At 53.6% G+C, this 24,569-nt stretch overlaps 1 protein-coding gene across 3 annotated transcripts; it reads left to right on the forward strand.

Annotated features, from left to right (window-relative positions):
- Positions 1 to 5: 5 nt before the first annotated feature.
- Positions 6 to 24,242, forward strand: MAX (MYC associated factor X). 3 transcript variants are annotated; one of them, XR_009864817.1, is made up of 6 exons: positions 6 to 298; positions 968 to 994; positions 7,865 to 7,972; positions 22,135 to 22,258; positions 22,648 to 22,732; positions 23,340 to 23,428. XR_009864817.1 is itself a non-coding variant. In XM_062181515.1 (5 exons), exons 1-5 carry the CDS (start codon positions 263 to 265, stop codon positions 23,525 to 23,527), a joined length of 483 nt encoding a protein of 160 aa, XP_062037499.1. In that variant the 5' UTR covers positions 7 to 262; the 3' UTR covers positions 23,528 to 24,242. The 3 variants fall into 3 exon arrangements, 2 of the variants coding, with proteins under 2 accessions (XP_062037499.1, XP_062037500.1); XM_062181515.1 differs by lacking the exon at positions 22,648 to 22,732 and having other exon boundaries at positions 7 to 298; positions 23,340 to 24,242; XM_062181516.1 differs by lacking the exons at positions 968 to 994; positions 22,648 to 22,732 and having other exon boundaries at positions 8 to 298; positions 23,340 to 24,242.
- Positions 24,243 to 24,569: the final 327 nt, after the last annotated feature.

Raw genomic sequence — 24,569 nt, forward strand, 5'->3', positions numbered from 1 at the left:
CCGATCACGTGGCAGGGGGCCGACCGGGCGTGCGTGCCGCCGTTGATCCGGTGCTGCAGTGAGGAGGTGGTTCTCGCCCGTGTTGTGTGTGTGTGCGTGTGTGGGTGGGTGTGTGTGTGTGTGAGTGAGTGAGAGAGCGAGTGAGTGAGTGAGTGTGTGTGTGGGGGCACTTGGCTTGTTGTTGTCGGTGACTTCCCCTCCCCTCCACCCTTCCCCCTTCCCGCCGCCGCCGCTGCAGTGGCCGCTCCCTGGGCCGTAGGAAATGAGCGATAACGATGACATCGAGGTGGAGAGCGACGTGAGTCCCGGGGCTTCTTCCTTCCCGTGCGGGTTGTCAGGCGGGGACAGCGGCCCGGGCTCTCAGCGGGGCGACGGCGGGAGGGGGCCGGGCGGCAGCCGCCGCCTCCTCCTCCTCCCCTTCCCCCTCCCCGGCCGGGACCGCCTCGGCCGCGCTCCCGGCTCGCTCCCCTCGGGGCTGCCGGGGCTGGAGGTGGGGGAGAGGACACGCGGCCCCTGGGACCCCCACCGCGTTCTCCCGCCGCCGCCCTGGCCAGCTGAGGCTCCGTGGGACAGGGCTGGGGTGCGACCGGGATCTCATTGTCCGGCTCCTGGGGTCGGCGATCCCCTCCTACCGGGACCCGCGGACCCTGGGGGGTGCGGCAGAGCGGAGAGGGGTTGGGAGTGTCCCGGCGGCCCGAGCTGGGTCCGAGGGGAGAAGACGGTGCTCGGGAACCCCTCTGGCCCGGGTCGGGTCCCGGAAAGAGGGGCGGCGCTCGGGACCCCCTGCCCGGCTCCTGGATCCCGCTGGGGGAGGGTGGGGGCGTGGGGCGGGGAGGGAGGGGTGAAGGGCTGACTCCCCCCCCCCACCCGCCGCTTCCTCCGCCGCCGGCATTTTCTTTCTTATTATTGAGTGTGAAGTGTAAAAATAACTTCTATATTTTCTATTTTTTTTTCTCTCTTATTCCAGGAAGAGCAACCGAGGTTTCAATCTGCGGTACGTCTCCTACTCTCCATTTCGTTTTCATTTCCGTTCAGTTCTAGTCCTTTCTGGGGTCAGAGAGAACCAGAGATTGTTCTAATACTTTTAATAATGTAGTAAACCCTCCTGTTGCCCGCTAAGGTGAGGTGGGGCCTGATTCCGGGGTGCCGGGGGGGTGGGGAGGGAGAGCTGCGAATCCCATAATTCCAGATGCTCAGGTGACTGCGTGCTGAGTGAAGCCAAGACTTGGAATGGCCTGTAGTTTCCACACGGGCTTGCAGCTCCTGCCGTGCGAGTGGGGAATGAGGACAGCCTTTGGAGGCAGATAGTGGCTGGCGTCGCTCCAGGGCCAAGGAGCTGGGAGGCTGAGTTAGGCAGGAGGAGGTGTTGAACCCTAGCCACATAGCTGGGTCCAGCCGAAGCCACGTGCAGTAATGGCCCCTAACCGGGAGTCATGGGGCTGGCAGGCCGAGGTGTTGTAGCGCAAACGGCAGACCAGCCGAGGAGGGCGGGCCGTGGCACCAGCCTGACCTGCAGCTCCTTGTGGGCGGCCCCTGTCCCAGTTGAAGGAGAGGGGGAAAGAGAATGGTAAAAACGGCTGAAGACAGTGCGGTGGAAAGGTGATGGAGGCGGTCACGCGGTGTTCTCACGGTGGCTTCCGAGTTTTGCTGCCAGGGTGCTCGGGCGGTGCTTCTGTGGATTCCCAATCGGGGCTCTTGACTTTGGAGCGGTACTGCGGGCGTTGTGTGACTAGATCAGAGAAAGCAGAGGGAGAGATGTGGAATAAATCCGCACTGGAGAGGGCAAGAAGAGCGAACGTGGCAGAGGCTGTGCTGTTTGTCAGTCAGGAACCGTGAGCTGTGGGGTGTCCAGAAATTCTGGGGCTCCCGGGGCACCAGGCAGTGGGGAGCTGAGAGTCCAGGGGAGGGGAGAGGTGGGGCCTGGGCTCCTGGGGAAAACGGGCCTGCCTCTTTGGGAGGCCCGCGCTCCTCCGCCCCAGTGGGTGGGTATGTGGGAGGAGCACCCACTGGTGCCAGATCTTCCTGTTGTTAAGGAAATAGTGGAAATCCACAACTTGTGTCTGACTTTTGTGATTTTCAAAATAATGTGTGGACCAGCTGTGTGGGGGCTTGGTAGAGTTTGCAGGATGCCCTGTTAGACCCCTCGTGTAGGGATTTAGTAACCACAAAGGCAGGCTCTCTGCATTGTTCCTGAGCAAGCCAAGGTGGCACGGGTTGTCCAAGAGATAGACCATTAAGAAAGCTGGCCTGAGAGCTGATGTTTCCACTGAACTCCCAGCGTGCATTGCTCCTGGCCAGCAGTCGTGAAAATCTGCTGTGCTTTATTTCTCTTTGAAGTCATGTTACACACTCGTGTTCACCCATGGATGTGAACGTTGAATTCCCTTTTTCCGTTGCTGTTGTCCTCACTAACGTGGCACTGGAGCCCAGTCTGCCTACAGCATTGTTTGCCGACCTCTGGCTCAGGGCTCGATCGGGGTTGGTCAGTCAGGTGTCAGTCCCTGCAGAATCCGCCCTGTGCATTTGCGTTCCGATGGCTTCCCGGTGAGAGGAAGGTTTTCTTGTGCGTGACATTTTGGCTCACGGTTTTTGGAAGCTTCCTGCTTTTCCAAATGTTCATCCCCATGGATTCATGTCAATGTGTTGATTAGATTATTAGAGTAGTCCCGCTCTCCTAGAGGGCTACTCATTGTTTTGTCCAGATGTTTTCAGTTTGCTGTTAAGGTGCCCCTTTGATCTTGGGGAGGAGGCAAGGGAAGCAGTTTTGACCCTGTGGTATAAACTTGGCACATCTGCTTATTGAGATTTTTAAATGTGAGGCAGAAGATCATGAGTAGCATGGAGACAAAGCAGGTGAATCTCCCGACGGCTCGGGCCGCCTGTGCATGTGCAGGGTGAAAAGGGTTTTTTTGTTTCCTCTGAGTGCATCTGTTTCCTGAGATTTCGTATAAATAAAAATAGTGGCAGAAAATTATGGGGAAACTATTTGTAAGTTTTGCTTAGAAAAAATGCTCAAAGGAAAAAAAAACAAAAAACTGAACAACTCCGTGTTAAGGACCCCAGAGAGTGGTTTAGAAGTTATTTGGAAAAGGTCCTGAGGGCCCTAAGCCGTGAAGAGCCAGCCACGGACCTGCTCTGGTGCCATTCCGGTGTCCGAGCCGTGCTCCGCGAGAAGTGCAGGCGGCAGCAGGCACAGAGCGAGGCAGCCAGGCTGGCTGGAAGAGAAAGTGAAACTGATTTGACGACTGTTTTTTTCAGTTGCCTCTGTGCGGAGGGAAAACAGCTTGTCCCGTGGCCAGGAAGCTTGGTGCAAGGAAGCCACGGTCAACAGTGTTCTCATTTACTGAACCCCAACCCGTTGCTGAACCCTGCTGGGCAGATTTTTAGTTTGCGTTTGGAGGGGAAAAGGCTGTGTCTTCAAGGATACATTTCTGGAATGGGTCTATTTCGTGCAAGGGAGTGTTTTTGCTTGCTTTCTGCTTGGCGAATGTCTCTGCAATAGAGTGGCAGTGGCAGTGGCGTGGCGTGGCGTGGCGGCTGAGCGTGTGCTCCGTGGCCGCTGACCGGCCAGCCCTCACAGCTTTCCTGGTAGGCTGTAACAGCAGCTGTGTGCGGTGTCCCTTCTGAGCCCTGCTGGTAGGAAATGCGTTTGACTTCGAGCTCTGGGCTTCCTCAGGAATCGCAGTGTATCCCAAAGGGAATGGGCCTGGTGGCCGCTGAGTTGGAGTGCGCCCAGGAGTGCCTGGGCCGTGCGCCTGACTCAGCGGCGAGCACCAGTGCTGCCCGGGGCCTGTGCTCTCCCTCTGCTCAGTGCTGCCGGGCTTGGGTCCCGAGCACACTGTTGGTTTCAGAGTGGAAGGTGTTCTGTTGCCAGGATGCCAGGGATGCTGCACTGGCGGGTCCGGGAATCCAGCTTGACTTTCTAACTCCGGTTTCCTGACTGAGGGATCCTGCCCCCCGGCTGGCTGTGCTGCGGTGCCGTGTTTGGATAGCACTGTTGCCAAGTGATGGGAAAACCTCGAAAACAGACGGCTCGCTTTGGATGATGCTGGGAAATGGATCCTAGGCAGGAGTGGTGTTAGGAAACTGAAATCCACACCTTCCCGTTAGGGGCCTTGGTGGGGTTGTCTCGTCCTGGCTGCCCGTTGTTCCGTGTCTTAAGTTGCTCCCGAATTCAATTGTATTTGTCCTGTCTGGCGCGTGTGTATCAGAAGTAATGAATAACTCTTTGCTGAGGAGAATTTTGGGGCCGTGTATTTTTAATGTCCTTAAGTGTTTAAAAATAATAGCTTGATGAAAATCATAATGCTCTCTGCTGTAGAATGCAACTTAAGAGCAGTGAACAGCTATGCGGTGGGCAGCTGTCGGTTCCCCGAATGCTGAGAAGTTTGACCCTGTCGGCCCGGTCGGGGGTCAGGTTGGCCGGCGTTGTCCTGGGAACTCGTGCATCCCTTGGGTAGTGCTGCGTCCCGCAGTAGCAGGAGGGGAGGCTGCCGGCTGATGAGTGTGAGGGTGCGTCCTCTGGGCAGTAAGTTGGGAGGAAATAGCTTTTAAAGATTTGCCTCAATTTTGAACAGCTCTCCTTAGCTTGGGTGACCTCCTGCCAGATTAGCAACTTCCTGGCTAACAAACTAACGTTTGCCTTCGACGTCCAGCAATGCTTTAGGATACAGGTGCTTGTTAGTGTCAAAGATGGACAAATTGTAGGTGAGGGCTTTTTTATTCTGGCTGCCAGGGTGGAAACTTTGGTAGAAGGAGAGCTGAGGTCGAACAGAAACCTTGGCAGAGATGTCAAAGCTGGAAGTGATTTGGTGCCGTGCTTCCGGCTGCGCATCTGTGGGCCATTCTCCAGGTATCTGTGAGCCGGGATGCCCCGAAGGGAGGGTTTCCTGGTAGTAACCGCAGAGCAGGCAGAGTCCAGCCACGGCTCCTGTGGGGTGTGGAGGGGCCTGCTCTACGGCCCAAGGATACCTCTTGTTTAATTAATTCCACAAGGGCACGTTCTGTACCAGCCGTTTTCGTTATCAACCATCTTTCTTAGTACAGGCGAGAGAAAGCTGCCTCATCGGAGTTTTTGTGTTCAAGACACAAATTATTTGTACCCCACACCCTCTACCTCCTTCGGATGGTTTTGGTTTCGTGGGAGGATCCCAGACGCCTTGTCCCGGGAGCCCTCCCCAGTTTTTCTTTCTCGGCTCTGAAATCTTGGCCCTTTGAGCGAGGGCTGGCAGCAGGTGAAGACAGTTAGGAGGGCGCGGGAGGGCGGGGCAGCGTTATCCGGCTGCATGGACCTGTGGCTTGGAAATGTTTCCCAAAGAGCATTTGCAGCTTGTGTAAGTGGAGTTTCCGAGTCTCCTGTGCTCCTTCAAGCCGCCAGCGATAGTATTTATTTAGGTCTGAGTTGCCTGGGCTCAGCCTGTTTGTTCTTAACACTGAGGCTTGGGGGAGAGAAAAGTCCCTCCTTGCCATTGTCTCTTAAGGGCTTTAAAACTGACCCTGCTTCCGGTGCGCAGCAGCTCAGAGGGTAGAGCAGCAGGGACTGGCCTAAGATCCCACTCTTCTGGTGGTTGAACTGGGCCTGGAACCACACAGAAACCCCATCCACTGCTTGGAGAACAGCAGTCCCCAGCCCAGGCCTTCCACCAGGCAGTGGGCCGCTGCCTTTCCTTGTTGAGCCAACTTCTCAAACTTGGCTGGCTCCCCAGATGAGAAGCCAAGATTTCTGCTAATGGTCCACAGCCAAGTTCACTTACAATCCTCTAACCAAAAGACTTGTTGTCCATTTGAGTCCTTTCAGAGCCCAGTGAATGTGAGGGGGGAGTGCTCTGCCCGGAGGATTTTGGTGTCAGATTATAGTTAGCTCCACCCCTCTAGTTCAGGCCCACGTGAAAAACCAAGCGCAACTTGGGTCTGGCCTGTTTGAGATTTGTAGGGCTCTCCCAGAAGGAACCAGACAATTAGGATGTTATTTGTATCAACAAGAGGGATTGTGGGTAACTCTGATGCACACTGCTTCTGTGCACAGCTTCTGAGCTGGGAGAAGGGCCAGGAATTGGAGCCATTTAGTTGACAGGAGTATCTTGGGCTACTGCTGGAGACCAAAGCTGGGTGATTAATTTGCATGTAAATAGGCCGTGTTAGGGGGCTATATTAGCAAACACTGGAGCAGCAGATGCATGTAAACACCCCGTAGCCCTCTACACTCCTTAGGTGGAGGCCCAGCCCAGCTTATCTTTGTACAGATAACTGGAGGGAACAGTAAGTTAGCAGGGGACTAGCTACTCCAGTATGTGGAATTCCTTCAGGCTCTTCTCTACGGCTGTGAAAGGCACCTGCGGTTCTCGTGCTCTGATGTTGTGTAAGGCGGTGTCTCCCTCTGTATTTAGGTGATCTGCTTTTCCAATTTTTATGTCCCCCCGTTTCTCCGTAATATTCTGTTTGTCCCTGTAGTTCAGTGAGCATTCATTTTACAGTGAGTTTAGCTTGATGCGATTAGGACAGCTCTGGACTGCTCCCAACCTCGGCCCCCCACCCCAGGTGATACTGGAGGGGGAGCCATGGCTGTGCTGGGAGCCACAGGTCTGATTCAGCAGAGCTGAGGTGAGGTGTGGTGCTTGCGAGACCACAGCTGCTGCCAGTCGGCGCTCCCTCTGCAGTGACTCAGACTTGTAGGATTAGATAATGGGAGAACTTCAGATCCTTCCATTCCCCCAGTCCGTGTGTGCGGCGTAGATGTTTGTCTGTACATCGTGTCTAGGACAGGGATTCATGAGATGGCGTTAGTCTTGTGCTAAGGCAAGCTGTTTGTTCTGGTTGCTTCGTTTTCAAAATCGCTGGGCTCCGTGTGGGTAGGGGGAAGCTCCGCAGGTTAGCTCGGGCAGCCTTGTGTGTTCAGGGTGAGCGCTCAGCCTATCTTTGCCGTAATTCCCTGGAGTAGGTGTTACGATGTCCTTGCTGCGGGTTAAGTGACTGATTGGAGGAGATGCCCTTATGACGGGGACCTGCGGAAGCTCCGCGGCCGCCCCGGGAGCCGGTGCTGTTCGCTGCTCTGCTCCGGCTCTGTTGGCAGGCTTCCTCCCTTGTCAGCTGATTGCTCTTTGTAGTTCCGAGCGGGACAGGTGAAAGACTGGGTATTTCATAGTGCTAAACGAGCCCAGGTGCCTGAGGGACTTTGCTCCGGGCCTGTGGATGTCAGCAGGTCTGCCATGCAGAGCTGCCTGTCTGGCCCAGCCTGTGTGAGGGGAAGCCCTGGCAGGGTCGTGCCGTGGACGTCCTTTAGGAAAGGGGCGCTCCGAATGCAGTTGGCAGCTGTCAATACCTGTGGATGATCTCACACTCGTGCATCTGGGTTTTCTAGAGGTTTCCTTTCTGTCGTGTGATTTGATGAGAGCTTCTTAAACCTAGTGCCTTCTGGTGGGCTGGCGAGCGGACCGGAGCCTCCGGTGACGGCTCCCCGTGGAAAGCAGCGCTGCACTAGTGACCTGACTCCCCCTGGGGCACCCCCTTCCCGGGGGTCTCCTGCAGTGGGGTGACCACATCTTAGCCAGGGGCCCGCTGGAGGGGGCGGGGCACTGACGTTGCAGCGAGCCTCACTTGGCCCCACCAATAACTTCGATTTCACTTATGCATGAGCTGGATGCATCGAGCTGCTTTGGATGTTCCTGTCACAAGCCTTGCTCACCCCTTTCTCCCCCTGCAGCAGAGCCCAATTCTGGAGACTCCTAACGCTCTCCTCGACAAGTCCGGCCGGGTCCACTCGCCTGGGACAGCGCTGACGTCCAACACTTCCAGGCCGTACCCAGCCCACCTTGTACCACGGCAAAGGAGGGGCATCCCTAACGTGTTCTTTCTCCCATTCTTCCAGGCTGACAAACGGGCTCATCACAATGCACTGGAACGGAAACGCAGGGACCACATCAAAGACAGCTTCCACAGTTTGCGGGACTCGGTCCCGTCACTCCAAGGAGAGAAGGTGAGCTGACGGAGAAAACCGGGCACTGGCAGCTTGTGGGGCTGAGCAGGGCGCTCACGGATCTGGGAGGTATCCACGTGCCAATGCTGTCCTTAGTTTTTGATTCTTCAGAGGATCGGCGCACATCCTACTTGTTGTGTTTTTTGTTTGTTTGTTTACCCTTAGCAAAGCAAAATAAGTCAGATACAGTGGAGCTGTTTGTAAGACAAAGGTTGGAGTTGTCTTTCAAAATTCGTAGTATCTGTAATAAATTCCTCTGGCGGTTGCTGTAAGCAGACGCTGTGCTATGCAGAACAGCCTGTAGTTCGTTTGGGGTAACACCAAAGATTCCTAGGCCAGTGACTCCCTAGACCACCACAAGAACTTCTTGCCTGTGACTCCAAGTTAGTTCTTACTGTATGTGACTGCTTCCAGGGATGTCCAAACCCATCTGGGCACCCCAGCAGCTGTTGTTTACGAGGTGTGTCGAAGAGCATTTTAAGTTTTGAAAAAAGATTGGAAAAATAAACATGTTCCTGTGAGACAAAGGAAAAAAATAACCTCTCTTCACACACATATGCACCCTCCCCCCGCTGGTGACCTTCCAGAAGCTAGCGTTTTCCCTGGAGGGGTCGGCACCAGCTGTTCCTACATTGCAAAAACAAAATTAGAACCTTGAGTAAAAGCCTTTGGGTTAGGGTCACTCCTTGGAATTTGGAGCAAACATCTGTTTGCACGGTTAGTTCCCTCCTTGATACAGAGTGTGGCTGTCTTCTCTCTGCAGCAGTTGGAGCAAGTGAATTAAGTAACAAACTGGGAAGAAGACCTGTGGTTTTTGGTGCAGTGATCCACTGTTGAAACAAAACAGCTCTTTTATTGAGAGCCAGCTTTGCTCTTCCTGGGTTAGCTCTGTCGTGGGCGTCCTGGGTTGGTTTGGTTATCCAAGATCAAACTCAGGAACATGACTTCCTTCTGTTTGTGCTGTCACTCTGGCGAGTCCTGTGCTTCATGTTTAAGACGGCATCTGCCCGTGTGGCTGAAGAATGGGGTAGGTCTGACTTGGATGAGAAACACAGCAGGTCATATGAGTCCCTAATATTGCACAACCAGGATCTGCCATGGGTAAGCCTCCTTCGCGTGGACCTGCGAACCAACGTACTCACCTGGAGTAGCAGCATTCCTGGGGGTGCAACACTGAGCGCCACAGGAAATCTGGGGAGAGACCCGCCCTTTTAGTCACTCACCTTTGTAGCACCTGCAAAAGGTTCTCTCGTGCGTGTCTGAGCTGTCGGTGGAGCTTCTTCCTGTTCCGCAGCGTCAGTTCGGGTCACTTTGGTGATTGTTGGGGAGCGCCTCCTTCTCCTTGGTCTCACATCGAAGCAGGAGGGGCGCTCAGGCAGTGTCTGAAGGGGTGAGCTGTGACTCACCCGGCTCAGAATCTGCGGACTCAGCCTCTCTGGGCCAGGCCTGGGAATCTGTATGTGTAGGGAGCAGTCAGGTGATTCGTAGGCATTTGTCAGGTTGAGAACGACTGGAGAGGTGAGTCGTTGTGCGGCAACTGCACCTCTTCCTCATGCAGCCCATTTGACGCTGCCAGAACATTCTTCCTAAGCCCTTGGAGTCCGTCGTCCTGCAGCCTGGCTGCTGAGTCCTTCCTTCAGGGCAGCTGAAGGTTTGAGTGTGGCAGCCCTGCCGTCAGGACGGTTTGTCGCGTGTTGGCCCATTTATCCGTCCCGCAGGTATTTACTGAGCATCTACTGCATGCCAAGCAGACAAAAGCAGCTCTTACTCTGATTAGAAAATAAAGTGCTAACTACGAGTGTCGGATAAAACTTCAACAGGGAAGCGTGGGTTATGACTTTAATCGGGGCACATGAGAACACTCCCTGGCAAGGTGACAAGCAAGCGGATTTGAAGGAAGGAGCCCTAGGGCTGGGGATGAGCGTTTCAGGTAGCACGTGTGACAGCCAGAGGCAGGAACCGGGCGCATCCCTGGGCCAGCCGAGGAAACTGCCAAGAGGCCAAGGTGGACAAGGTGGGGAGATGGAAGGGTAGAAGCCAGAGACGCCGGTAGGTGAGTTATGGGACTGAGGGAGCTGGGCGGTTAGGGGCACAGAGTTCTCCAGAGCCCTTCAGCAAAGCCCCAGTTTGAGAATTTACCAGATGCTGCTCTGATTTCAGAATCCTGCTGTCGGGCTGTGTGACACAGAGTGGGTAGAAAAGATGGCTGTTAACTCTAGACAACCCAGCCCCTTCCTGTTTCTCTGGCCATCAGCGTTGCTGTACAGGTGCACCGGGTCTGAGAGTGCCGGCCTGGCAGACTTCTGAGTTTCACGCAGTGTTGCAATCTTTTAAAATGTGGTGTTTGAACCAAAGGAAATTGGCTCATTCTTGATTTAGATTGCAGTAAATATGATTGTGACATTATGTAAATATTCATGAAATGATTCACTGTGTGAGTTTTAGGGAGTTTAGATGAAGTTCGTGAAGGCAGAGCCTTGGATTTGAACATCTGTATGTCGTAGATGGCGTCACACAGCGTTTGGATTGATTGTCATACATGTCTCAAGCCTTTCTGTGTTTTTAGAGAAATCACTACTGATTGATTAGGCTCCTGACCAAGAATAGGGGACACATGTGTAAAAGTGTAGTGCTTGGAGTGCGGGGCCCAAACTCCGTGTGTTCTTTGTTGCCTGTGTTTCTACTATGAATTAAACATTAGAAAGATTGGGCGCCTTTTGCTTCCATTAAAAAAATCAGCATTAACAGCCATCGGTAGTCCATCGTAGGAGGAGTCGGTCCACACTGGCAGTCCCGTGAATGTTTGTGCTGTGACTGGGCGGTCACTACTCAGCCGCTGGCACTGTCAGGGGAGGAGGCTGCGCCAGGGCCTGGTTCCCAGCTATAGCAGGACAGGGACTAGGCCCCAGGACTCCGGTTGCCATGTCCTGTCTTTCTGCCACACCATCAGGACAGACAATGTTTTAAAGCAGGGGTGGGGGGATGGGGAACCTTTTTCCTTCCAAGGGTCATTTGGATATTTTCAACATTTGCTGCCATACAAAATTATCAACTTAAAAATTAGCCTGCTATAGATTATTAAATTTCGAGTCCAAATGATTTCATGGATCTTATGTGGCACAGGGGCCGGACATCCCCCTATCTCTTGTTTTAAAGGAACCTTGCTTAAAAACTTCTGACTTGTCATTATTTTGGTAGCTTCCCCTGGATGGAGCCATTAATCTTGCAGTGTGTCACCCTGGAGCTGAGGGGCAGCACTGAGAGTGGCTTCAAAAGTTTATCTGTTTTTTCCTGAGTCTTCATAGCTGCTCTCAGGCCAAGAAAATAGACCGCAATAGCTGGTGTGACCCATGTGGGTTTTACCGTGGGTTCCAGGGTTAGCAAAGGGACCCTGGAACTGAACTTGTTTCCGTCTTTTGTGTCTCTTGTAGTATTTCAGCTGGACACGGGGCCCGCTGGGAAATCTGGGGTGAAACTGGAACCATCAGCCGATCAGCCAGTGTCCCAGTGAGGGCGAGACCGACCGTGGCCCATTTTTTGTAGGGAGATGGTGCTTTTCCTGACCAGAAGTTAGTCTTTGTTTTAAGGGTCCTTCGTGGGGTACTAGGGAGTGTTACTCCAGTGGGTTCTTGGCACTGAGCTCACTGTGTTCCTGCACGAACAAGACCTGGTGGTCAGCTGGGCTTTCCGTGAGGGAGTGGTTCTGGCCTCCACCCCGTAAGTTAGCCCTCATGCCTGCGCCAGAATGAGCATATCCAGTCACACTGTCGCCTTCCCATCATTGCCGTTAGTCGCTTTTACCAGTTGTAGCCTCGTGGTGGTTCGTGCCGATTTCCCATCTTCTCGGTCTCTTCCTCAGTGTCTGTTTATCATATTTACTGCCCTGTCAGGCAGCTGTACTCTGGTTTCTCACTTCTGGCTGGAACTGTGTTGAAAAGAGAGAATCTAACCACAAATGAACATTTTTAAAAACTCCAGAATTTCTTCTACTCAGCAAGAAGTTCAGAATTTCCTGATTGCAGTGCGAAGCTGCCAGACAGCGCTTCTGTCAGCTCTGTGACAGCCCCTGGCACGTACATGGCCGGTCCTCGGCACGTGGCTGGGCACCGAGAGCCCGCGCAGGCTTGCTCAGGCCTTTAGAGAAAGTAGCAGCCGCCGACACTGTGCGCTCCCCGGTAGAATTGAGACCCTCCCGAGTGCCGTGCAGGTTTCAGAAGTATAATGGGTGCTGTCTGCTCTGGAGGGTCTTGCTCTCTTGTTGAGAAAGAGGATTGCACCTAACAATTACCAATAATAAGAGCATGCTGAGCATGAAATGAGAGGTTTAGAACACTGAACTCATGTCAGTTTCATTTTCATTCAAGTCTGCTTCCCTTAACAGGTAGATGTTGAAACCGAATAGTTCCCTTACAGCAGAGAACATGGTGTTTCTTAAAGCCGAGTACTCTCAGAGCATTTACCCCAGTGTAGTTTTACGTTTTTTGTTGACTGTTTGATGACTGCCTGCCTGCCCCACCCCACAAGTGCCATGAAGGCCGGGGAAGTGTCTCCTTTTGGTCCTCCTTCCCCTCCGTGCCTGGTGCAGTGTGGTGCACAGTGAGTAGTAACTGAAGGGAGGAAGTCCCGCCTTCCTTGGCCACAGGACTCTGGAAGAGGGCTCATTGCCATGGACGCTGGAGGTGAGCTCTTCACCAGCAACACTGTTTATATCGTATCTGGGCTGCTAGAGGATTTTTTTTTTTTTTAATCAAGTGTAAATGATAGCCCTAGCCATTTCTCATTAAGGTTATTATCTGGCCAGACTCCAACTTGGGCCGTTATCTTAAATTTTCTACATCTTAAATTGTTGACCAAATCTCCCTTAAACTTGGGGCTCAGCAACTGTAATTTTTTTTTTTTCTTTTTTTAAAGATTTGTTTGTTTGAAAGGTACACCAACAGAACGGGAGACAGAGAAAGAGATCTTCCATCTCCCAGTTCACTCACCAGTGGCCCACAACTGCCAGGTCTGGGCCAGGCTGAAGCCAGGAGCTCTATCCTGGTTTCCCATGTCTGTGGCAGGGGCCCAGACATTTGGGCCGTGATGACATGTGCCGCCATCCCAGGCACATTAGCAGGAAGCTAGATCAAAAGCGGAGCAGCTGGGCTTTGAACCGGTGCTTCAGTGTGGGGTGCCAGCCTCACAAGCAACAACAGCTTAATCTGCTGTGCCAAGATGCTAGCCCTTGTGAATGCTTTTATAGAATTCTTGGGGCCAGCACTATGGCATAGTGGGTAGTGCTGGCATCCCATATGAGCACCAGTTTGAGTCCTGGCTGCTCCACTTCTGATCCAGCTCTCTGCTATGGCCTGGGAAAGCAGTGGAAGATGGCCCAAATCCTTGGGTCCCTGCACCTGCGTGGGAGACCTGGAAGAAGCTCCTGGCTCCTGGTTTCGGATCGGCGATCGGCACAGCTCTGGCCTTTGCGGCCAATTGGGGAGTGAATCAGCGGATGGAAGACATCTCTCTGCCTTTCCTTCTCTCTCATGTGCAACTCTGACTTTCAAACAAATAAATAGATCTTAAAAAAAAAAATCCTCACACACTGTATTTGTGCTGCTGAAAAGCTCCAGGGGCTTTCATTCTCTAATAAGACACCCAGTTTGCCCACTCCTCCTGTGCCCGTTCTTGTTCCTTAAGGTCCAGTGTCTGCCTCTTCCCACTGCTGTCCAGGGAAGAGAACCTCCTCCCGTCCAGCCGACTGCTGGACTCCCACCAGTCTCCACCTCCTCACCTTCCCCACCCTAGCTGCCTCAGTACTTAGCTGCCCTTAGAGCCGAAGATCTCTGTCCATTTAACGCCAGCGACTGTTTGTGGGCCCTCTCCTGTGTCTCCCCCGTTTCTGTGGCTATCTTATCACACAACTAAAGGGTGTGCTCTTCCCAGACACCGTCAGTCCTGCAGCAGTAGGGAGGCCTCAGTCCCAGAGAGCAGAGACGCTGGCCTAATGGTTCAGCGCGTCTTGAGATCTGGACGGGGAGGGTCCGATTACTACTAGGCCTTCCCTCTAGTGGTTGGTGTTCTGTTTTACTCTAAGAAACCGTACAGACTTGGAAGAAGAGAAGCAAGGGCCCCTTTTCTCTAACACAGCTGCCACTTCCCTTTTATTCCTTAAGGTTCTGTGACAAGGACTGCCCAATTGAAATTTAATGTGAGTCACAAATACGTTTTAAATAAAATTTAATTTAAACACAATTAAACTTTCTAGTGGATACAGTAAAAAAGTGAAAAGTAATAGGTGAATTTATTTTAAGATATTTTATTTAACCTGATATTCAAAAATAAGTGACTTCATGTAATCAGTATATTAAAACTTTATAATGAGGAGTGGGCATTTGGCCTAGCTGTTAAAACACCTCTGGGGGCCTGCGCCGCGGCTCACTAGGCTAATCCTCCGCCTTGCGGCGCCGGCACACCGGGTTCTAGTCCCGGTCGGGGCACCGATCCTGTCCCGGCTGCCCCTCTTCCAGGCCAGCTCTCTGCTGTGGCCCGGGAGTGCAGTGGAGGATGGTCCAAGTCCTTGGGCCCTGCACCCCATGGGAGACCAGGATAAGCACGTGGCTCCTGCCTTCGGATCAGCGCGGTGCACCGGCCGCAGCGCGGCGGCCATTGGAGGGTGAACCAACGGCAAAGAAAGACCTTTCTCTTTCTCTCTCTCTCTCTCTCTCTCTCTCTCTCTCACTATCCACTCTGCCTGTCCAAAAAAAAAAAAAACAAGCAACCCACCTCTGGGAGGCCACATCCCAATTGGAATGCCCAGATTTAAGGCTCAGCTTCCTGCTAAGTGCACTGGGGAGGCAGCCATCGATGGCTCAGATAATTAGGTCGCTGTCACCATGTGGGATACAGAGACCCAGATGGAATTCCTGGCTTCTGGCTTTGGCCTGGTCCGTTGCAGGCATTTGGGGAGTGAACCAGTGGATGGGAGATACCTCTGTCATTCTCTTTCTACCTTTCAAAATAAATACTTTAAAAAGAAAATGAGATTTTTTTCTCTAAGATTTTTCTTGGACTACATCTTAAAGAACATGAAGTGTGTTGTACAATTGTGGCACATCTCTATTCAGCGTAGGTTCATTTCAAGTGATTATTAGCCACGGGTAGTAGTGAGAATCTTTTTTTTTTTTTTTTTTTTTTCTTTTTTTTGACAGAGTTAGAGAGATTCAGAGAGAAAGGTCTTCCTCCTTCCGTTGGTTCACCCCCCAAATGGCCGCTACGGCCGGTGCTGTGCCGATCTGAAGCCAGGAGCCAGGTGCTTCCTCCTGGTCTCCCATGCGGGTGCAGGGCCCAAGAACCTGGGCCATCCTCCACTGCCTTCCCAGGCCATAGCAGAGAGCTGGACTGGAAGAGAAGCAACCGGGACAGAACCGGCGCCCCAACCGGGACTAGAACCCGGAGTGCCGGCACTACAGGTGGAGGATTAGCCTAGTGAGCTTCGGCGCTGGCCGTGAGTATCATTTTGAATAACACAGCTAAAAGTAGACTCCTACCACCACCCCCATTTCAATAGGACTGGAACCAGGCACCATCTTGAAGTGGATATCAGAAGAAACTGGCCTCCCTTGTTTTCCCTCTCCAAAAAGCTGTTAATGTTAAAGCTGTGGATGTGTTGGTGGAGTCAGAGAAGCAAGCACTAATGACATCTGTTTGCGTGTTCCTTCCTGGTCCCTTCACACGCGTGCTTTCCGTGGGTAAAAGGGCACTGCTTTCACACGAGCCCGGGCTCCCCGCCCAGGTGACACAGTCTTCATAGTCCTTCGGCATGTTTGTGTTAGTCTGGGTTGTGTCCAGTTTTTAAATGTTATAAATAATGTAGAATAAACAACTTGGAATGGCCACTCCGTGGAATAGAGTCCCAGGAGTTGGATTTCTGGGCTGGGCATATGAGCAAGATTTTTGCTGTGTGCTGGCAAAGTGCTTTCCAGGAGGATTGATTTTCATGTCTGTCCTCTTTTCTTACTTTTTCAAGCAAATTCTAAAAGCTGGTCTTTGGGTCACATTTTCAGAGTATCAGTTTCACCTTCCTGGGGAAAACAAGTTTTTCAAGGGGATAACTAATTTAGTAGGCAGAACGTAGTGATTGCTTTTATATTTTGTTTATTACCTCTGACAGTAAGTGCTTTTCCACATGTTTGTTTGCTGGCCCTATTTCCTCTTTCAAGAACTGTGTGCTCTTGTCCTCTGAGGCCAGAGTTTGAGGAGGAAGTGCCACACCTTCATGTCAGGCTAGCAAAGACACGGGAGAAGACGCACAGTCTGAGAAAGGATTCGTGCTGGCCCTGAAATCTCTCCACCCCCTGGCTTTAATTAAGCGCTGTGCAGAAACCCTCCTGATGGGTGCCTTTCCCAGTAATCACTGGAGTGCTCCTGCAGGGGGCAGAGGGCTCGGAGCAGGAGGCCTTTAGGGGCTCTTTGTGCTGGCTCTGCCCTCACGGCCTGCCAGCCTCCCTGGTTGGCATTGGTGGTTTCCATTTTTGAATGAACTTGTTTAACGGAGACCCAGGTTTATCATGCAAGACCCTTCATTTTTGTTTTCAGGAGGCGGCTTATTCAGATGGAAATGTATGCTGTCTTTGTCCCAGCCCAGCCTCTGCTTTCAATGATACAGAAGTTTGTGAAAGTTTCGGGAAATAGACAGACATATTCTCTCCGAAGTAACTTAGTGCAAGATGAAACAGGTGTCAGTTGGTGAGTTGGGCAGTAGTTGTGTTTTCCTTTCCCTGGGCATGGTGGTTTGGAGAGTAAGGCAGCTGTAACAGCAGCCCAGTAAGCTGGGTTTTTGACAGTAAAGAGGAAAAGTGATAAATACAGCCAAGATCATTATTTCTCAAGCCAGCACTAGAACCCTAGGGATGGCAGTGGTGCCCCCGCTGTTAATCTAGTCCTGTTCTTTCCTGCCCGCACCCGCTAAGACAACATGGAGCTTACACAAATGCAAGTCACTGGGGTATGATTTCTGACTCTGCACCTGTTGCAACTCTTGCTTTCTGAATGACAGTTTTTTTTTTTTTTTTTTTTTAATTTTTGACAGGCAGAGTGGACAGTGAGAGAGAGAGAGAAAGGTCTTCCTTTTGCCGTTGGTTCACCCTCCAATGGCCACCGCGGTAGCGCGCTGCAGCCGGCGCACCGCGCTGTTCCGATGGCAGGAGCCAGGTGCTTCTCCTGGTCTCCCATGGGGTGCAGGGCCCAAGTACTTGGGTCATCCTCCACTGCCTTCCCTGGCCACAGCAGAGAGCTGGCCTGGAAGAGGGGCGACCGGGACAGGATCGGTGCCCCGACCGGGACTAGAACCCGGTGTGCCGGCGCCGCAAGGCGGAGGATTAGCCTGTTGAGCCACGGCGCCGGCTGAATGACAGTTTTTTGAGAACCACTACGTTAGATGGGCTCCATCCTGCGCATCAGTTCTGGCACCAACCAGGGGCCTTAAAGTGTAGGCTCACACATCGGGGTGGGTGGCTTGCGTGTTTCGTCCTCCCCATCTTGGCCCAGGTTTGCTCCGTCCTCTCCAGCTGTCCTGCCTCTCCGGGCTTCTCCCTCCATTTATTCTTCTCTGCTAGGGGCCTGTTTGCTTCCCATCCTCTTTTAAAGTAAAGACCGCCTTCCTCAATGCTGCTTTTTTTTTTTTAAAGATTTATTTATTTTATTTTGTTTGAAAGTTAGAGTTACACACAGAGAGAAGGAGAGGTGGAGAGGGAGGGAGAAAGGTCTTCCATCTGCTGGTTCACTTCCCAATTCCCCGTAATGGCCGGACCTGCACTGATCCGAAGCCAGAAGCCAGGAGCCAGGAGCTTCTTCCAGGTCTTCCATGCAGGTGCAGGGACCCAAAGACTTGGGCCATCCTCCACTGCTTTCCCAGGCCATGGCAGAGAGCTGGATCAGAAGTGGAACAGCCGGGCCTCAAACTGGTGCCCATATGGGGTACTGGCTCCCCAGGCCAGAGCGTTAACCCGCTGCGGCACAGCACTGGCCCCTCAATGCTGCTTTAATACAGCTCCTGTTTTACTTTCCAACCCGATCGTAAAGACTGAAGTCTTCCTCATTATTTCACCTTCCACTGATTCTGGCAGCTTTGTGGAAACGGTGTCCTGCTGGGCTTCAGCTCTCACTCCTTCGGTGGGGTCCTCGCGGACGTCCTTGTAGGCAGATCCTTTCCCCTCCGCGCGACACTGCCCCTGCAAGTCTGTTCACCTTTTCTGTTAGTTCTAGCGCCTCCTGTGTTCTCAGTATCGGAGCGTGCCTCGGTGCCTCGTGTATAAAACAGTGCAGGTAATGCACCGAAGGTCGTGTGAGGGTGCCCAGCACGTTGGAAGTACGCAGTAAGTGACAGCTGTCCCCCCATCCTCACTGTCCAGCGCTGTGTGCAGGCCTGGCTTTGGCGTAAGATCCGCAGGGCTGCCAAGTGTCCTCTGTGGCGACTCCCAGAGGTGAAGGAGGCTGAGCACCACGGTGCGTTGCTTCTCGCTGCTTTAGGGGAAGACTGGTCCCTTCAGCTGTGGTCTGGTCTGTCTCAGGGCCGTGTCCAAATCGTTCTGGAGAGCCATTCCTGTTCAGAAAGGCAGAATCCGAATTAGTGCCCTCAACTGTAAAATCTCACCTGGCTGGGCCAGGGGTTGGGGGGGGCTGAGTTCAGCTCCCTGAGTTACGCAAGACAGCTTCTTATCAGCGGACAGATTGACTTGCCAAGTTCGTCAGGCCAGTCACACGCACGTGAAGACCGCCCGTGGACTCTGCGGACCGAGATCATTTCCAGAAAACAGAAACTGAAAGCCCGGTCCCGTTCCCTAGGCCACAGCTTCTTGGCGTTTACTGTTCACCTGTTATAAACTCATAAAGCAAGGGAGGCTCTGCCCAGGCCCTAACTTTGCCTGGTCAGATGATCTGTGTGGTTGGGGAAGATGGGAGGAGGGGATGTTAGAGGAGCCTGATATTTTCTAGTTTTAGCCTTTTACTTTTTCTCCCCTGGGCTGCACACAATTGCAAATTTGAGGGAATTCTGTATATTGTGCTTTAATTATTTTTCTTTTTTTTTTCTTTCTTTCTTTCTTTTTTTTTTTTTTTTTTTTTTTTTTTTTGACAGGCAGAGTAGACAGTGAGAGAGAGAGAGACAGAGAGAAAGGTCTTCCTTTGCCGTTGGTTCACCCTCCAATGCCCACCGCGGCCGGTGCACCGCGCTGATCTGATGGCAGGAGCCAGGTGCTTCTCCTGGTCTCCCGTGGGGTGCAGGGCCCAAGCACTTGGACCATCCTTCACTGCACTCCCGGGCCGTAGCAGAGAGCTGGCCTGGAAGAGGGGCAACCGGGACAGAATCCGGCGCCCCGACCGGGACTAGAACCCGGTGTGCCAGCGCCGCAAGGTGGAGGATTAGCCTAGTGAGCCGCGGCGCCGGCCTAATTATTTTTCTTGTTGAGTACCCCAAGAAGGGTAAAATAAAGTGAACTCTGAAGCATGCTTTTGGACTCCCAGAGGGGTCAGGGCACCCCCGGGGACCCGAGGCGCTTCGCATTCCGCAGGCCTTTACCCCCGCCCAGCTTGCTCCCCAAGGCGTCCTGTGTGCCGAGCATCTGCATTTTGTCTGAATCCAGAAACCTCCCTGAAGTCAAAACAGCAGTCACTTACGGGATCCGCTTCTCTCTCGGCCTGTTTACTGTGTTTCCTATTGACTTTTACCTCCTGGTACTAATTTCATGGTTTTCTGTAAAATATTTGAAGGAGAAACTGGTGCCACAAAGGCTGCCACTCAGTCTGGTCGTTCATTGAGAGTTGTCACTGAACGTTTGCAAGCACTGTCTGGTTTCAGAAATTTTGTCTTTTTTCCCTCTTGCTCCCCCCCCCCCCCCATGGGCAGTAAATAAGAGGCAGTGTTGTCTCCTGGGAACTGTTGGTTTAAAAGTTTTAAAACAGGCAAAGTTAGAGGGAGATTGGGATGTAAATACGTGCAGCAGTTCCATCAGTGATGGACAAGACGGAATTTGGAGGGCTGGCCTGGGTCTCTGAGCCATGGAGAGAAGTGCACCTGTGGTCACAGAACCCTTCAACGACAGAGGGGAGAGCACACCTCTCCCCTGAATTCCCAGACTTCCTCAGCACTCTGCCACCTATCATGAGTACCACACTGATCAGAGCATCAAAGAGGGGAGAGAGACAGATTTCCCATCTGTTTGTTCCCTACCCAAGTGGCCACAGTGGCCAGGGCCAGGGCAGGCCAAAACCACTAGCCAGGAACTCCATCCAAGTCTGCAGCATGGGTAGCAGGGGCCCAAGCATGTGAGCCATCATCTGCTCCCCTCCCTGGCATGTTAGCAGGGAGCTGCATGGGATGTGCAGCAGCCAGGATTCAAGCCGGTGCTCTGGTATGGGATGCTGCCATTGCGAGCAGTGGCTGGACCTGCTGTGTCACAGTGCCGGCCGTAGCCACTTTTAATTCTGTCCAGTATCCAGAAATGTGCGTTTTAATTAGTCTCTTCTAATTATGTGCTTTTTCTTTTCATTTTGTCGCCTAATAATTAGACCCTAATAAGGTCCCTTTTGCAGAAATGGGAAACATTGCTAGGCCCGCTCACTCCTCCTTAAGCTGCACTACCCAGAGGCAGACAGGTACATCTGGCTCATTCCTCAGCCCACGCCCCTTCCTGTGCTGTCGCTCCTGTTCCGAGCGACCGTTCCCACAAATCGCCCTTGTCTGAGCAGGGTTCCCTGCTCCGATGGGAGGGCGTATGCAGCACCAAGGCTGCCGGCCTCCCCGGCCAGGAGCCATCTTCCCCCTGGCCTTTCTAATCTGTACTAGTCAGGTTACACCTGTCAGCACTGCCCTGTGATTTGTCTGTGTGGAGATAATATTTATCTCCTTAGCTGGAGAGCGAGTAAGCCTTGGACACAGGCCGTGATCCAGACCCGTCTCCCCACAGCGTCCGCCCAGCACACTGCACAGCGCTCTCCCCAGATAAAGTGTTGATTAAGTATGAACAGTCTCCTCTTGTGGAATTCGCCTTCCGGGTACCCTGAGGGGAGGGCCTGGTGAATAAGCCCAGCCTCTGATACCAGACCAGCCTGAGGTCTATAAATGGAAGTTGTTGGGGCGCAATAGGTCCCCTCCCCCCCAGACCGTGTGCCCCACTGAAGGTTCTGGCTCTTAAGAACCCTTCGGGGTTGTGATGCAGAATTGTCAAGTACTGCCTGCCAGAGTACTAAGTTTTCCTCCCGCTCGCGGGCGTCTGCCTGGAACACCCTGCCTTGGGCTTCTGGGCTTTGTACCCTTCTGCCAGTCGGACTGGCTGGCTGCCTGGCCGTAAGGCACTCTGGTCACGTGTGTGGCCTGCAGGGACTCCCCCAGACCGGTTTGACTTCCAGCGGCACAGTAACCCGACAGCCATTTTATTGACCTGGAACTCGCTCGCCGGAGGGGGTAGTGCCCAGGACAGTCTCGCCATTGCAGAGCCGTGGCTGCTTCCTGCAGTGACCCAGTCTCGTGCCTTCCTGTGCGGACAGCGAACACTGAGGGCTTTCATGATCCACTCTTTAGTCAGGAAGGCTGACACGGTGACACAGCAGCACAGCTGGGGATAGTGCACGACAGTCTGAGGTTTGGCTACCGTATAGGACATTGATGGAGAACGGCACCCCCAGGCCTGTCCCGAGCCAGCTCGCCCCGGCTCTGGCTCTTGGCTCTCTGCACGAGCTGCCTGTAAGCAGGCCCGAGCGAGAGTGAGCGGCCTGCCCTTGATGTTTTCAGACATAACTGAGCTGCACACTTCCGAGCAACCGGAAGCACCGGAGGGGATAGGAGGAGGCCGGATTGCGGAGTTGGATGGACCCAAGTTCGGATCCAGGCTCTGCCACTGTGTAGCTGGGGCTCTGAGTGAACCAGCACACTGCTCCGGGTCTCGGGGTCCTGCTGGAGCTACTTCTGAGCCCGTGCTTGTGATGTAAGCTCTGGGGAGCACCTGGCACCTGTCTGGCACAAGGAAGACCCTGAGTAGCCATCAGTCTACCCCCTCAGTCTTGTCCCACCTCGTCATCCACTGGTCTCCGGCTGCCTGTGCCACTGTCGCAGAAAGGCTTGGTTCCTTTACTGCCTGGACCCAGTCTTTATTTTGTCCCCTGTGCTTTTTCTCATATTGCAACAGGCGAGCCGGGCCCAAATCCTAGACAAAGCCACAGAGTATATCCAGTACATGCGAAGGAAAAACCACACACACCAGCAAGACATCGACGACCTCAAGCGCCAGAACGCTCTTCTGGAGCAGCAAGGTGAGTGCCAGGCCGGGGGGCTCCGGGCCGGTCCCGGAGCCGAGCTCGGAAGCAGCCTCGGCCCTGGGTAGTTGAGCGGTAGCACTGTCTGAGAAGGGACCGAGCCGCCAGTGAGCAGACAGTGGAGGCTAGGGAGCTGGCCGACTGCACACTCGGATCGCCCCATCTTGGGGCTCAGGTGCTCACCTGCCACAGGGGTCACACCTGGCACTGGGTCTAACAAGAGCTTGGAAGTCCTTGGAGTGGAATATGCTGTGTAAGTACCGGACTCCAGGTGTGCAGGGCCGGTGAGCCCTCCCCATCGTCACCACTAGTCCAGACAGGGCGGCCTGTGGGCCAGGCCCGTGCTGTTCTCAAATGCTCACACCCGCCTTTTCCTACAACCACAGGGGAAAGCGAGAGCTGACCAAGGTCTTTGTTCCTGGGGAATTCACTTCTCTTCCTCCCTCATGGAAGATGCAAGTAAAAGGAAATGCAAGTAACCACTGGGCTAGAACACCTCACATAACACACAGCACACTAAAGCAGCCGGGCTGACCTGGCAGGCTGCAGCCGGGCTGCACCGAGGGCAGGGCAGCGGGCGGCGTGAGCGGGTTGGCCCAGGCTGAGCGGCTGTGTGTCAGAAGGCCCAGGTACTTGAGCTCCTTCCAAGTGTCCAGCTTGTCCCTCCCAGTGCATCTTGTATGTGAGCGCGAAGCCGACACTTGTTCTGGCCATCCTCTCCTGCTATTGTGTGGCCCTCACCCCCTCGTGGAGGCCGGCGTGGCTGGGCCGGCTTCTCTGTCATGGCACTGCTGACTCCCACGGGGAGCTCACGCTCCCATCTTCCGTGGCGGGACAGCGGCATCACAAGCCTCCTGCAGGCTTGGGAGGGCTGCAGAGTGGCCGTGTTGCTGGGCGCCCGGGTCCAGCTGGGAAAGGAGGGAGGGCAACGGAGTGTGTGGGTGGAGCAGCCACGAGCCTCCGTGGGCCACGGGGGCTGGCAAGCAAGCCCGGAGGAAGAACAGGCTGGACCTGGAGGCAGATGCCTGCTCGCCCTGTCCGCAGGTGGCGGTAACGTGCTCCCTTGGTTGCCTTGTAGTCCGTGCACTGGAGAAGGCGAGGTCGAGTGCCCAACTGCAGACCAACTACCCCTCCTCAGACAGCAGCCTCTACACCAACGCCAAGGGCAGCGCCATCTCTGCCTTCGATGGCGGCTCGGACTCCAGCTCCGAGTCGGAACCGGAAGAGCCCCAAAACAGGAAGAAGCTCCGAGTGGAGGCCAGCTAAGCTGCGTGGGGCAGGCCAGCAATAAAAACTGTCGGTCTCCCTTGCCTCGCCTCGGCCTCCCCTCGTTCATCCTTAGAACCCTCACAACCATTTAAGAGACTCTATTTTTCTCTTTCTCTCTATTTTTTTTTTTTTTAATTTTTATTTTTACGTAGAAGCTCTTGGACAACAGCTCGCGTCCTCCTTCCCGTTTCCACGATTTTTAAGAGATGTATTCCCTTCAGGGATTCCCTGTCCCCACCAGGAGTTTTTAAACCAAAACAGCCCAACTTGGCAGCTTTTCCGTGGAGGACAGACGGCCGGCCGGCCCCCGAGCACACGGCGGCCCACCCGCTGCGCCCGCCCAGCCTCTCCTCCTGGTCTCCCGCACCCGTGTTTGACAGACTTTGTGAATCTGTGAACTGCTCTACAGCGAGAAGATGACCAATTGGGAATAATCAGAATGACGACCTTCCTTGTTAAGGATTTTTTTTCCTGAAAAGTTCTTTATCGCTCCTATTGCGAAGACCAGATCCTTGGAGAATTCGTGGCATACGGAAGTGGGACAGATTGGCAGCAGCGCAGCGTCTCCGGGCATCTTCCACTGCTGCTGCTCTCAGTGCAAGCCCGCGGTGCCGGCCTGTGGGAGGCCCACGTGGCAGTCTCGTGGTATGTACGGGAGACAGCAGCCGTGGAGCCGCCGCCACCAGCCAGCGGTGGGGGGTGCTTACTTGGGGGAGGGGCAGGGAGGGCGGGTTGGGTGGGGTAGAGGTTTTGTATTGAGGGCCAGTGATGATGTTTTGATATTTATTTCCTGCTACTGAAATTTGAATCTGATTGTCCCTACTTCTGATGATGTCGGTATTGCAAAGCGACAGATTCATAAAGTAATGATCAAATCTTCCTTTCTTTCCGTGTGTATTTCTAAGATATAGAGCCAATTGATTTTTTTATGTAAATACCAAGAGCAGTTTACCTGGTACTAAACCCGCACCCCAGTGCGGATCCCCCGCCCTCCCGCAGCCCTGGCCCACTCCCTTTCCTCCTGTCCAGGAACCTGTCT

The sequence above is a fragment of the Lepus europaeus genome, chromosome 22 (assembly GCF_033115175.1).
Source record: "Lepus europaeus isolate LE1 chromosome 22, mLepTim1.pri, whole genome shotgun sequence".
Lineage (NCBI taxonomy): Eukaryota > Metazoa > Chordata > Mammalia > Lagomorpha > Leporidae > Lepus > Lepus europaeus.

What these genes read in the sequence shown, in the direction of transcription:
- MAX (XM_062181515.1), top strand. Translation starts at nt 263, where the DNA reads ATGAGCGATAACGATGACATCGAGGTGGAGAGCGAC. An exon ending in ACATCGAGGTGGAGAGCGAC is followed by an intron (nt 299 to 967) that starts GTGAGTCCCGGG and finishes CTCTTATTCCAG; the next exon opens with GAAGAGCAACCGAGGTTTCA. An exon ending in CGCTCTTCTGGAGCAGCAAG is followed by an intron (nt 22,259 to 23,339) that starts GTGAGTGCCAGG and finishes GTTGCCTTGTAG; the next exon opens with TCCGTGCACTGGAGAAGGCG.